Here is a 14,416-nt window from a genome sequence, read left to right as displayed (position 1 = left end):
TTAATTGTCATCTCCGCACAACTGACGCCCAGTTGGCATGTCTGGCCTAGACTTCTCTACTTAGCATTCCACCTGGCCCCTCAAACTTAACTAGCCTTTTTAATCTTCTACCTAAAATTTAACGTAGCTGTATTCTTCCCGATCTTAGTTGATGACAACTTGGTCCTTCACATTGATGAGGCTAAGAATTTTAGAGTCAGTCTCTTTCCCCCTTTTCCTCTCACATGCTATGTTCAATCCATTCAGAAATCCTTGGCTCAAAAGTATCTGACATTTGGCCATTTGTCTTCATCATTGATGGTGACTAGGACCAGCAGCCATCACCCCTCACTTAAAATGCTCCAGTAGTTCTAACTGGCCTGCCTGTTTCCACCCTAGTTTCGACCCTTAGAATCAACACAGTAACCAGAACAAATCCTTTTCAAACATAAATCATATCGTATTGTTGCCTCAATTGAAAAACTTCATAGTTTATAATCTTATTCAGGACAGAAGGCTGAAGGCTTTATAATACCTTCAAGGCCTTGTGATTTCATGTCATTTCTGCTGTCTCCTTGCTGCTTCTTGAATATGCTGGGCAAACTCCTGATGTTGGGCCTTTGTACTGCTGGTATCCCCTGCCTGGAACACAATTTGTCAGGATAATCATGTTGATGACTAACTCCATTCATTTTTATGTCTTTGCTCAAAGGGTGCTTTCTCAAAGAGACCTATCTAGAAAGTCCCAAACCCTACCTTCTCAATTTGGGGGGGCTTATAATCCCCTTATTCTTTTATATTTTTTCCCCAGTAAGCTTCTCATTTCACAGAGGTGCTTGGTGGCTCGGTTGGTTAAGCATCCAGCTAGCCCTGCGTCAGGGCTTAGTTAAGGAGTCCGTTTCTCCCTCTCCCCATGCCCTTCCCCCACTCATGCATGCACACAGGCACTCTTTCTCTGTCCCTCTCTTTCTCTCTAAAATAAGTCTTAAAAAAACCTTATAACTTATTACCGAATTTATCTATTTATTGTATTTATTGCTTATGGTTTCTTCCCTGACCTAATATGTAATCTTCATCAAAAGCGGGAATTTTGTGTTCTTCTCCAACAAATAGGAGGTGGACAGTCGAGTCATTTTGCCCTTCTTTCAGCATTATTTCCCTCCACTGCTTCTCAGAGTCAATAATGTTTCTGTTGCCGATAGTTAACATGCACTCTTTCCATTTTAGGGGTCTGTTCTTTAGGAAATTTCTGTGTTTATCTTCTTAATCATACTGCCGTTTTGCTTATTCTGCTTATTTTGTCTGCTAAGCTCATTTTAGGCATATATATTTAATTTTCTGGTCTTTTAAGTCCTATGCCCTTTCTCAGCTTTGGCTGTTCCCTACCTATATTTCTATTTCTTTAAGATTTATTTCTCTTGGCACACCTGGGTGGCTCAGTGGGTTAAGCCTCTGCCTTCCGCTCAGGTCATGATACCAGAGTCCTGGGATTGAGCCCTGCATAGGTCTCTCTGCTCAGCGGGGAGCCTGCTTCCCCTCCTTCTCTCTCTGCCTGCCTCTCTGCCTACTTGTGATCTCTGTCTGTCAAATAAATAAATAAAAATCTAAAAAAAAAATTATTTCTCTTTCCCAGTATCCCAAAACATGTATTACTAACAGCTAGTTTCAGAGAGGTTGCTTTTCCCCAGAAATATTTCCCACAAAAAATTTTAACACTGGTTTCCACCTTCCATCTACCTGTCCCCTCCCATTACCCTATTCTGATTTGGGTTTGTCCTTTGCTCAGCAAACTTACTGAAATGCAGATTCCCTTTGACTTAAAACCAATATAAAATTACTTAGTTCTGTAAATCTGTATGTTGTCACTTGTTTATTTTCAGTATACTTTTGCATCTTCTACTTTAGGAAACGCACACACATTGTGTATACATTTATAAGTATTATGTATTTGAATATTTTCTATTGTATCAATTATTATTGAAAGCAAGCAATTTCTAAACCTTTACCTATTGAGTATCTAAAATTGTTTTACATTTTTGTCTTTAATAGGTCATTGCTTTAGTGATGGATATATTTACAGATGTGGACATTTTCAAAGAAATAGTGGAGGCATCAACTCGAGGGATATCTATATACATTCTGCTTGATGAGTCCAACTTTAATCATTTCCTAAATATGACTGAAAAACAGGGCTGTCAAGTTCAACGACTAAGGGTAAGAATTCCATGTTTATTTGTTTGTTTGTTTTTCCTTCACGTATTTTGTGTATCATTTTTATCTTAGTTGAAGTTAAGCAAGTTAAGCTATATCACTCCCAAAATAAATATATATACATATATGCGTAAATATATTTAAGGTGGTATAATGATTTATCACTGAAGGGTACCTTTGTATTTTTTTGGAATGTGACTGAGAACACACATCTTCATGATGGTTTTAGAAGATACTTTTCTTGATGGGGCACTTAAGCTTCTGAGTTAACTTTGCTCAGACATAATAAATGCTTTAGTTTCTCCATGAATAACCTTGAAACCACTGACTTGAGTAATTCTTTCATTCAGCAGATGTTGCTTATCACAATCATTAGGCATAGTGTTTTCAGTTACATTTGACTTCTTAAAAAGGAGCATGGAATTTAATTGTAGTTATTGTGGAATCATGCTACTGTAACCTGAACGGCTCTCTTGCAATAGGACCCTAGGTGATTTATGAAGCCCTTCTGTATAAATGTAGAATAATGCCTCCTATTTATGTTATGTTAAAATACATATTTTAAGTGTTTTTCTCGAGCCTTTTTTTTTTTTTTTTTTGGTGATGTCTTAAAATTTGCTTTTACCATTTTTTTTGTTGTTGCTGATTTAAAAGATTATTTCAAGTATACTTTTTTGGTACTAAGATTTTATATTGCATATATTTCATTTTCAAAATATCTCTTTTCTGGTTATAATTTTACTTTCTGTTTACATGTAATTCTAGAATATTCGAGTGCGGACAGTAAAAGGCCAAGATTATCTTTCCAAAACAGGAGCAAAATTTCATGGAAAATTGGAACAGAAATTTTTGTTAATTGACTGCCAGAAAGTTATGTATGGTTCCTACAGGTAAGATCATTGTGTTTACCTTCAGCATTATCAGTCATTTACAGAATTTATATTAGTTTCAAATTTTAACATACTCTGTTTAGCTATTTCTTAGACATAAAACAAGAACCTTTGCATGGAAGTTTGGAGGCTTCGGTTTCAGTTCTGGTTGAGCCGCTAAAGAACATTAAGACATTGGGCAAGTCGTATAACTTCCTTGGGCTCCAAGTTCTTCATCCCCAAAATTAGGGGTGGGGTGTTGAGTTGTATTTAGGTTCCCTAAAATTCTATAATTCTAGGAGTGATTTTGCTCCTTATGAAAACAGTCTTAGTATGGGCTTAATAATAACAGTTGTTCATAAAAATAGAAGCCCTGGAACACCTGGGTGGCTCAGTCAGTTAAATGTGTGCCTTTGGCTCAGGTCATGATCCCAGGGTCCTGGGATCGAGCCCCAAATCAGGCTCCCCCAGTGGGGAGCCTGCTTCTTCCTCTCCCTCTGCTGCCCCCCCTGCTTGTGCTCTCTCACTCTCTCTCTGTCAAATAAATAAATAAAATCTTAAAAAAAAAAATAGAGGCACTTTATCACTTTGAGCAGCCTGATCTCTCTGGATTGTTCTTATTTTAGTATTATTAAGAATCTGATAGTTATCATCATGTAGTCACTATATATAGAACTACCCAAAAAAGCATTTCAGAGTCAGGCTATTGAAAATGCCATGGTAGACACTGGACAGGGTTTACTTGGGTTACTGTTATCTGACCTCTTTCGAGAGACCACTGATGGAATGCCTACTCTGTTCCACCTTGGCCCTGCCACATATGTCATCCCCAGTCCTTACCACTTTTTGGATACATTTGTTCTCATCTACATTTATAAATGATGAAACTGAAGTTCCAGGAGGCTAAGCGATTTGTCTGAAAACTCCCCAGCCGAAGGTCAGAAGCAGTCCCAGATGGACAGCCCAGTCCAAGTTCTACTGGCTCCAGAGTACAAGTGCTACCCTAACACTCTCTGATATATGCCAGGCATTGGTCCTGAATGGGCTGCACAATAAGCTCAGATCAACAGGCAGATAAAAATACCAGCCAGCACAACTGCTGGGTCGTCAGGCAGCACAGACTCATTCCTAAATACCGTGGAAATGAGCCAGGACAGCTGTGGATATAAACAGGACAGTGAAGGAAAACTTTTCCCTCTTCTCTTGGAACTTAGGATGTCCGCAAGAAGGAGACAACATGTTGAAGTGATTGGCCATGAGCAAGTTACTCAACTTGGTTGCACTCAAGTTTATTCCTCTATAAAGTTAATGATAATCCTAGAGCCTACCTTGTGTCCTTGTGAAAATTAAAAGAGTCAGTGCAGCATGGCCCCTAAAGTCAGCTATTATTTTAGGCGTGTTTTAGCTGTTACTATCTGCTAACTTTCCCTTTAGGCTCAGGGACCTTTTCTTGAAAGTGCCTTTTGGAGTTCTAAAGGAAAACTTGTTAAGAGCAGAAATTACAACCAGAGCTTGAAATTAATGAGTCCTTTAAAGACTCATTATGCATGTATGTATTTGGTCAGACCCACTTGGTTTTACAGGGATTTTATAATTGAAATTTTAATTAAAATTAGGCACTCACTTGACTTCCAGAATGGTATTTATTAGTTAATTTCATCCTAATGAATGCTTTCTGTTTTTATTATTTAAATTGACTTTTAAGATTACCGTGAACAATAATTTCACCTTAACTTTGTTTTGCTAGTGCTAGGCGTTAATAGCAGCTGTATGTTGAGATGACTGTGGCTAAACTACTTTAAAGTGTTGTTGGGAAAAACAAACAACAGCAACAGAAACTCGATATCTTTCTATGCATATCATAAGCGAAGGCAGAATTTAAGTTACTATTTATGGAAGTGAATATATAGAATATCTAGGACCACAGATGATAAAAATTAACCAAAACTCTTACATAACAACTCTATTTTCCTTATTATTCCATGTTAATTTTAAATATACTTCTTTTAAAAAATGACTGTCCCAACCCTCGTTTCCCGCTACCCCTGCATTATCACGGACCTTTCCTGTAACAGTATTGTAACAGGATCTGGTGGAACAGTTATGAACTAGTCTTCATGGAAACTGGCTAAAAATTGACTTATTTTTGGTTAAAAACAGCCTTTGTCTCTAATTCCAGTATTGCCATCATCTTCATCATAGCCCAAATCAAAATGCCACCTTCTTTAACTCAAAATTCTTTGCCGTAAAATGTCTCCATATTCTATTTCTTTAAAGGTATTATTTATTTATATGTCAGAGAGAGAGAGAAAGTGCACAAGCAGGGAGAGCAGCAGGCAGAGGGAGAAGCAGGCTCCCCGAGGAGCAGGGAGCCCGATGTGGGACTCGATCCCAGGACCCTGGGGTCATAGCCTGAGCCGAAGGCAGATGCTTAACTGACTGAGCCACACAGGTGTCCCAAAATGTCTTCATATTCTAAACTCCAAGCATTTCCAGAGAGGCATGATGTCTAGTCATACATTGTGTGACAATTCACTCATCGTGATGACAGTTTTATCAGATTGCAACAGATGCTTTGTCCTATGAGATAAAACAAATATACTTTTGTTGATGAGATAAAACAAATATACTTTTTATCAATGTGTACAAATCAGATTGTTAATTGGATGCCCTCTTTGAAATTATATAAAATCTAGAACATATTATTAGTAAAATATTGTCCACAAATTTGACTGGGAGAGAATTTTATAAAGTTCTTTTTTTTTTTTTTTTAAATCTCATGGTCTCTATAAAAGCCACTTTCAAAAGACATGTTTCACTGAAGTTGTTGGCTTCCAGGTGCCATTTTTTATCAGACTTGAAGACTGTCGCATTTAGAGACCCATGATACAACTGGTGTACTGTCACTACTTTCTCTGTGGATTTCACTCTCGATACCAACCAGAAAGTCAGAGTTTCCCTTTTGTGCTTGCTTTCCCAGATTTTCCCAATGTCATGAATATGACAGTGTGTCTGGAGGGAGTGGAAGTAGTGTTAATTTTATTTTTTATCCAGGAAAATATGTACATTTAAAAAAATATATTTATTTATTTATTTATTTGACAGATCACAAGTAGGCAGAGAGTCAAGCAGAGAGAGGTGGAAGCAGGCTGCCTGCCGAGCAGAGAGCCCAATGCGGGGCTCGATCCCAGGACCCTGGGATCATGACCTGAGCGGAAGGCAGAGGCTTTAACCCACTGAGCCACCCAGGTGCCCCTGCACATTTTTAAAAATAGCAAATATTACCAAGAGATAAGAATACAGGGGCACCTGGGTATCTCACTCGGTTAAGCTTCTGACTCTTGATCTCAGCTCAGGCCTTGATCTTGGGGTTGTAAATTCAAACACTGCAGTGGAACTGCATGAGTTCAAGCCCTGCCTTGCATGGAGCCTACTAGAAAAGGAGGGAGGGAGGATATGCATGCAATACAGGCCAGTTTCTGTTCTCCATCTGTATCCACTCCTGGATCCTGATCTCCAGATGCAGTATTTACTTCTTTCAGCTGGTTCTTCTGATGGTTATTACATTCTCTTATATAACATGATTATACTGTGAATGCTAAGTTTATCACTTTTAGATATTATCTCTTCATTCTATAGTATAGTAATTGAAGGGTTACATTTGCTATTCACCCAAATCCACTTGCCCTCCTGGTTGCCATTCACCCAGTACAGTTTTATCACAATTGTTTCTTAAGTAAGAAGTCTCCATTTACATTTCTTAAATTGTGTCAGAATTGGTCATTGATGAGCCTTGGAGTCATTTGTGATATGCTTCCTTTCTTATAATAAAGTTAATAATGACCATTTGGTTTTTGGTTTTATTTGCTGTCTTTTTTTTTCTGTTTATTACTATTTTTTTTTTCCAGTTGATTCTACAGAATTTTTAGCACATGAACAACTTTTCCAAATGCTAAATTACTACCAACAATCTGTCATGTCCCATCTGGCTTAACAGGTCTTTAACCTGGAGTGCTGCTGGGGTCCTGTGATATCCCATATTCCCGGGTAGTTTAAGCCACAATTTCTTAAACCCCATGTTAATCCCATTTTTACATCTTTTTTTGTTTCCAAATAATTGTTTTTCTCTCATATTTGCCTAAGAACAATTTCCATCAGGATGAAACTTTTTTTTTTTTTTTTAAAGATTTTATTTATTTATTTGACAGAGATCACAAGTAGGCAGAGAGGCAGGCAAGGATGGAACTTTTTAAAAGTCAAATTCGGGGCACCTGGGTGGCTCAGTGGGTTAAAATCTCTGCCTTCCGCTCAGGTCTTGATCCCAGAGTCCTGGGATCCAGCCCTGCATCAGGCTGTCTGCTCAGCAGGGAGCCTGCTTCCTCCTCTCTCTCTGCCTGCCTCTCTGCCTACTTGTGATCTCTGTCTGTCAAATAAATAAATAAAATCTTTAAAAAAATAAAGTCCAGAAATTCGTAATTTTAAGTGATTGATGGATTAACTGGGGATGATACTCTAAGCCAAATCATTTTTCCTCCAAATGTGAAAGACGCTGCCTGGCAATCAAAGTTACTGTTGAGAAGTCTCAAACAATTGTTATTCCCATCCTTCTTATGTAACTTTTTTTTTTTTTTTTTCTGGAAACGTCTAAGGTTTCTCTTCTATCCCCTGCTGTTCTCGAATTTATTATGTTTCTAGGTCTAGGCTTTTTTTAATTTATTGTTCTAGGCAATCCAAAATAGTCCTATCCTCCAATTCTGGGACATTTTCTTACTTATTCTTTGATCATTTCTTCTCCTCGGTTGTCTCTATTCTCTCTCTCTTTCTCTCTCTGGAATTCTTATTCATTAGATTTCTGCTCCCATTGTATTTTTCCCCCTCTGATTTTCTGTCTTGGGGTGGGTACTGCCTGAGGAATTTTCTCGGTTGTTTATTCTAACACATCTATTACAACTGTCTTTTAAAATTTTGCTATCAGATATTTTTAATATCTCCTGCTTGGACCATTTTCAAAGCATCCTGTTTGTGTTTTATAGATGCCTCATTTTCTCTGTTTCTTCGAGGATATTAATTGTAGTTTTTTGTAGCTCTGTTTTTATATATACTCTTATCCATGCAATTTCTGTTTCCTCCAGGTGCCTGTTTCCTGCTTGTTTTGGTCTCTGTTTTGCAACTAAACTTTTAAGCTTTATAAACCATCTTCTAAACATTCTTCAAATGTCTGTTGATCTTTAGCTGTGTATTGATGTTAAAGAATGAGGGACTCTAAGCTTATTGGAAATTGTGTGGGAAATATTTATCAACAGCAGAGTTTACATGAGAGCGATTGGCTGGAATCTTGACAGTTTTATTGTAAGTTGCCTGGATGTCAGTAAACTAGCTCTTTCATTTGAGGCTGTTCAGTGTTTCCAGAGAATAATCTCTACACTGAATATATACAGTGGAATGTCTTCTTTTAGCTGAAGTGATACCACAATATCATTTTTTGATTTACCAAAGTAGGGAAACTTCTCCAGTTGCAACATATTCACCAGTACCATTATCTTCTCAGTTTCCTGAGCTCAACACCTGGAGGCTATTTTTATTTCATAACCTATACATGTCCTTTATGACGTGCCGGTATTCTGGTTCTCTCTTCTTCTTGTTACTGGCTCAGTATTTTTAGTCTTTATTCCAATTTCCACTCTGGTTTGGGCTCTTATCACCTAACTTCAGTTATTTCAGTCATCACAGTAAATTCAGTCCCTCCTCTTTCAAATCTGTATTATAAGTACCTACTGGAAAAAAAATTATTCCTCAAACATCTTTTTATGATAATTTATCCGAATTTGGGGGGGAAAATCCTATACAGTCAAACTTTCTGCTTTGCTTTTAAGATTTTCCCCACCTGTTCATCATCAGTCTGTTATATAACTTTCTTTACTTCAGGTAAATGTAATTTGTTTTCTGTGTTCAACCAAAACATGGCCATTCTTTCCTTCTTATTCCCCTATGTCTCTCCTCCCACACAAACTGTTCCACACCTTCTGTGTTTGAACTTCTTGGTTGTCTAATCTCTGTCAAAATAGAGCTAAACTTCCACTTGTCTCTGGAGATTTCCTCAGATGTCATAGCTGACTATTCATTCCTCTACTTGCTCCTTCTCACAGATTTTTTATTTGTATCTTCAGTGGGGTTGAAAATTCCTGTAGTGATTCACTTTGTATCATTTATCTTAAGTCAGCCTGGTGGTCCACACAGGGTCTGTACAAAAAGAGCACCTACTGAGTTATTCTTCTCATACATGCATCCAGTAAGCATACTAGATAAAATTCAGTATATCAGATGGGCAGTGTTGTTTGTGTATTTAAAATATATTCTATATATTCTTTTAGTATTCATATGCCTTTGTTACTGTATCCCTTCTATAAAAACAAGCTCCTCTGTCTCCTTTTTCCTTTATTAACCCCTATCATGTTATGCAACAGTATCTAATATATAGCATATTATATATGTCTTTTTCTGCTCAGTGACTCTGTATGTTACATTATCTAAATTTTTACAAATCAGATTTAAAATTTATATGACATTTCAACTGTCACCTCTAAACTGCAGAAGTCCCACATAGTACTATAAAGTAGTTACAAACCTTAATTTCCTAGAAATTGTATTTTATATTAAAAGATCTTAATTGTCATTTTGACTGGCATGGCTCTTGAGGCTAAATTTACCAGTTCTCTGTCCACTGCATGCATAAAGTAAGTAGTTAAGTGTCTTTTATGGACTGAGACTGCAGCCCACAAATCCTCTCTCTGTGCACAAGCCCTGGCATTCCAAAGTACGCTTCCTGAGTAAGCTGCAGAGATAAAATATATGTATTAGCAAAAACCTATCTTATATTATAACATGCTAGAACTCTAAAGAATGTAGGCTTATGCTAGCATTTTGGAAACTGAGGTCCAAGCTCATGTGCGTAGATAGCTCAGTAAAAGCCAGATCTCTCAACTTTTCCACTGATACTGGCCTGTTTGCCCTCTGCCAAGATGCTTTATATGAAATATAACACTTCTACACCATAAAATCTTAGTAGGCAGAGATGCAAAATGCACAGCAGGCTTTTCTTTGGACTTCTAGAAAGTAATGTAAGAAGTTAGGGGTGGATTCAAAGCCAGGATTTGACTTGCTTTGTTATTTAAGATACGAATATGGTAGTAGGGGAGATAAGGCAGGTACTGCAATCATTTAATGACTGAAGATTAAACAACACATTTTTTCTTAGTAGAGTTATATATTGTCATTAATCTAACAGAAAAATTTAAATTTCCAATTTTGATTCTTTTTCAGCTACATGTGGTCATTTGAAAAAGCTCACCTCAGCATGGTTCAGATAATCACAGGACAGCTTGTTGAGTCCTTTGATGAAGAATTTCGAACTCTCTATGCCAGATCCTGTGTCCCCAGTTCATTTGCTCAGGAAGAATCAGCCAGGGTGAAGCATGGCAAAGCACTCTGGGAGAATGGCACCTACCAGCGTTCACTTTCTTCATTAGCTTCTGTTTCCAGCCAAAGAAACCTTTTTGGCAGACAAGACAAGATTCATAAACTAGAATCCGGTTACTTCAAAAACAGAGGGATATATACTCTAAATGAACATGACAAATATAGCATAAGAAATCATGGATACAAGCCTCATTTTATTCCAAACTTTAATGGTCCAAATACAGTTCGTCAGTATCAATCCAGTCAGATAAATGAAAATTGGAAGAGGCATAGTTATGCTGGAGAACAGCCGGAAACAGCACCATACCTGCTTCTTAACAGGGCTCTGAATCGAAACATTAATCCGCCAGGTAACTGGAAAAAGCCTTCAGATAGTCTCAGTGTGGCTTCCTCAGCGCGAGGAGGCTATGTGAGCCGCCAAAACACACCTGCCCAGAGTTTTGCGGATCGGCTCGCCCAGAGAAAAACAACAAATCTTGCAGAGAGGAACTCAAACGTACGGAGGTCTTTTAACGGGACAGATAATCATATTCGCTTTTTGCAACAACGAATGCCAACCCTTGAACATACCACAAAGTCCTTCTTGCGTAACTGGAGAATTGAATCCTACTTAAATGATCACTCAGAAGCTGCACCTGATTCAAACGGGTCAGCTCTAGGTGACCGGTTTGAGGGCTATGATAGTTCTGAAAATTTGAAAGCCAGTGCTCATTATACTCATTCTCGGCTTCGTTCCTCTTTTGTGTTTAAACCAACATTACCTGAACAGCAGGAGGTGAACAGTTGCACGACTGGCTCCTCAAATTCAACTGTCATCGGTTCCCAGGGAAGTGACACACCTAAGGATGTCCCGGATACCCCCACGAGTGGACAGCACGGGACGGACAAACCTGTGCCAGAATCAAGCCCCAAGCTCCCACTGCAGTCAGAGGCACCACAAATGCACACTTTGCAGGTTCCTGAAAACCACTCCCCAGTCTTAAATCAAGCTACAAATGGCCACACGGAGGCCAACAACTATTTATATACATCCTTGTGTGTAAATAAGCAGACAGAAAATCTAAAGAATCAACAAAATGAAAATGTGCTCAAACGGCGCAGTTTCCCATTCTTCGACCACTCAAAAGCCAACTTAGATCATGGACATAGTAAGCATTACGTATATAGCACACTTACCAGGAATCGAGTTAGACAACCAGAAAAACCCAAAGAAGATTTGCTGAAAAGTTCTAAAAGCATGCACAACGTGACCCAGAGCACAGAAGAGGACAGGGAGGTCATTAAGAGACAGCCTCCCAGCGGCCCCACGACCAAATCAATTTCTGTCGCTGCTTTGCTTGATATGAATAAAGATGAACCTAGCAAAGAACTCACTTCAAAGAAGGAAGTTAAGGGCTCTCCAAGTTTTTTGAAAAAGGGATCTCAGAAGTTAAGGTCATTACTTAGTCTTACCCCAGAGAAGAGAGAAAATCTCTCCAAAAATAAAGCACCTGCCTTCTACAGAATGTGTAGTAGTTCTGACACTTTAGTTTCTGAGGCTGAAGAGAATCAGAAACCAAAAAAATCAGAACCAAAATTTGATTCATCTCCTAGAAGAAAGCGTTCTTCCTCATCAAACTCTCAAGGCAGTGTTCACAAGAGTAAGGAAGATGTAACCGTTAGCTCATCTCAGGGTATAAGTTCTTCATCAGATGAAGGTAGCAAACTCGTACCTGCTCCAGGTCCAGTTGAAAACAAGTTCTTGGAAAGAGCAGGAGATGCCTCTGCCCCAAGATTTAACACGGAACAGATCCAATATCGAGATTCAAAGGAGATTAATACAGCTCTTGCTCCTGAAAGAAAACCAGCTGCTTCTCCAAGGCCAAAGCCCAATGAGCTTCTAAGATCTCATTCAACCGACAGGCGCATTTACAGTCGTTTTGAGCCATTTTATAAGATTGAAAGCTCTATTCAGCCAGCAAGCAACGTACCAAATACTGTTGTGCACCGCCCAGAAATAAAATCCACAACTGTGGGCAAGAGTTATGGCAGGTCCAGCCCAATGCTTAATTACAATGCTGGTGTGTATCACTCATACCAGCCAAATGAAAATAAGTTCCGAGGATTTATGCAGAAGTTTGGAAACTTTATACACAAAAATAAATGAAATACTGTAATTTCAAATAGTTTTTAAAACACAAATGACTACAGCTATAAACATTTGTCCAAAGAACTTTGTGGGCAGTTTTTGTAATGTGCCAATAGATTTCTGTAGGGAGAGAGTTTGGGGTATGATGTGTATGTTTACCAGTATACTAATATATGGTAAAGTTCTTCTGTGTGATAGAGTTAGTTGTGCTTAATTACAGTGTAGATGGAATGTCTCTATACACACTTTTAAATGGTAATGGTAAATAGAATGTAATTAAATTGTTTTCTGCAGACTGAAGATCTTAAGTCTCAAATAGAAGCTTTAGTAGAGAGAGATGGTGTATGGATTTGAAGCATTTGGTCCAAAGTCTTCCCTTTTAAGAAAGGATCCTAATACTATCAGGGGCCCTTTATAATATATCTTTATGGGTTTTCTTATCTCCAAATTATGAGAAGAATAGGACAAAGCCTTTTTGGGTTTTAATTACCTTTAAACTCTACAGGACAACTTGCTGTATTTTCTTAATTTCCCTGTGGAGCATATACAACCATACAGTTTAAACTCTGTAGCTCAGCATATCTTTCATTTTGACTGAGGTCTTTGCAAAATATCAACCTCATGTGGTACATGGTAGAAATTTCTTTTCCTCATTTTGTGAAAACCATCCAGGTTGTGCTGCTTTCCACTCTGGACCAGAGGAGCCCACTCTGCTCTCACCAGTCAGATGCTGAACTTTTATGGTCATTCCTTCCCTTCAAACTTAGAGCAAGTAGCAGATATTTGGGAAACCTGAATTATACCTCTCCTCTAAGAGAAAAAACCATTGAGAAATGTAAACTTTTGCATAAATTTTATCGTAGATCAGTATGACAGCACTTAGGTGTTTTGCTTGCAAAAGTCCTTGCTCTTTTTTATGCTTTGCCAAATAATAGTGGGAGCGCAGTGTTTTCACGAAAGTACCGTGATAGACATAAGAAGTGGCATCTGGCCCAATTCTTTCATGACCAGAGAACCTGGTTGAAAGTTTTAAATCTTTCCCTATCTTAACTGGATCATCATCAATCATTTAGAGCATATGAAACCGTTTGCCTTTCTTAGAATACTGAAATTAAAGCCCCACATCCATTAAATAAACTTTAACTTGACTTCACTTCATCCACAAAGGACAGAATTCAAGAAACAATGTATCATTTGAGACATGTGAGATATTTCTGTAACACTTTAAATATATCAACACCTTCTAAGTTGTAATGTGGGGCAGTATGTTGTTTTAAAAATTCAAGATTCAGTCAAATAATATCTGTCGTTAAAACAAGGGGCATCGAAGTATCACTCATTAAGATAGCTTTCCACAGTATTTAAAAACCACAATGAGAACATGACAAGAGAAAACATGACAGTAGGGAAAAAGAAAACCTAACATTTAGTGAGCCCTTTTTTGGACCAGGTCTTGAGCTAGAACCTATAGTTCCCACAACAATTATTTGGGGGCCACTCTTGTTCTCATTATTTGTGGATGATGACTGAGGTGATAAATGAGACTTTGAGACTCAGAGAAGTAATGCTCCATGTCAGACAACTAATAAGTCACGGTACTAAAAGTGCCTATGACATTCTCTCATATCCTGTTATCTCCCAAATGTGTTCAATATGTGCCTCGCCCAAAATGTTGAGAATTAAATGAGAGAATGTTTATATTTTCTGACTCAATGGCAAGCAGCCAAGAAAGCTTTAGTTGGATTCCACCAGA

At 38.0% G+C, this 14,416-nt stretch overlaps 1 protein-coding gene across 1 annotated transcript in view; it reads left to right on the top strand.

The window, feature by feature from the left end:
• The window catches only part of LOC111152519 (family with sequence similarity 83 member B), a 59,015-nt gene extending 46,334 nt beyond the window's left edge, over window positions 1–12,681 (top strand). Inside the window, exons 2-4 of the mRNA XM_022511006.1 lie at window positions 2,029–2,193; window positions 2,956–3,080; window positions 10,380–12,681. Coding sequence (XP_022366714.1) covers window positions 2,029–2,193; window positions 2,956–3,080; window positions 10,380–12,681 — 2,592 coding nt within the window. The remainder of the gene's footprint in view (window positions 1–2,028; window positions 2,194–2,955; window positions 3,081–10,379) is intronic.
• The last annotated feature ends 1,735 nt before the right edge of the window (window positions 12,682–14,416 follow it).

Source organism: Enhydra lutris, unplaced genomic scaffold (genome assembly GCF_002288905.1).
Source record: "Enhydra lutris kenyoni isolate GAN:26980312 unplaced genomic scaffold, ASM228890v2 scaffoldscaffold28, whole genome shotgun sequence".
Lineage (NCBI taxonomy): Eukaryota > Metazoa > Chordata > Mammalia > Carnivora > Mustelidae > Enhydra > Enhydra lutris.
The sequence above is the reverse complement of the archived record's forward strand: the minus strand, read 5'-3'. Positions and strand labels throughout refer to the sequence as shown.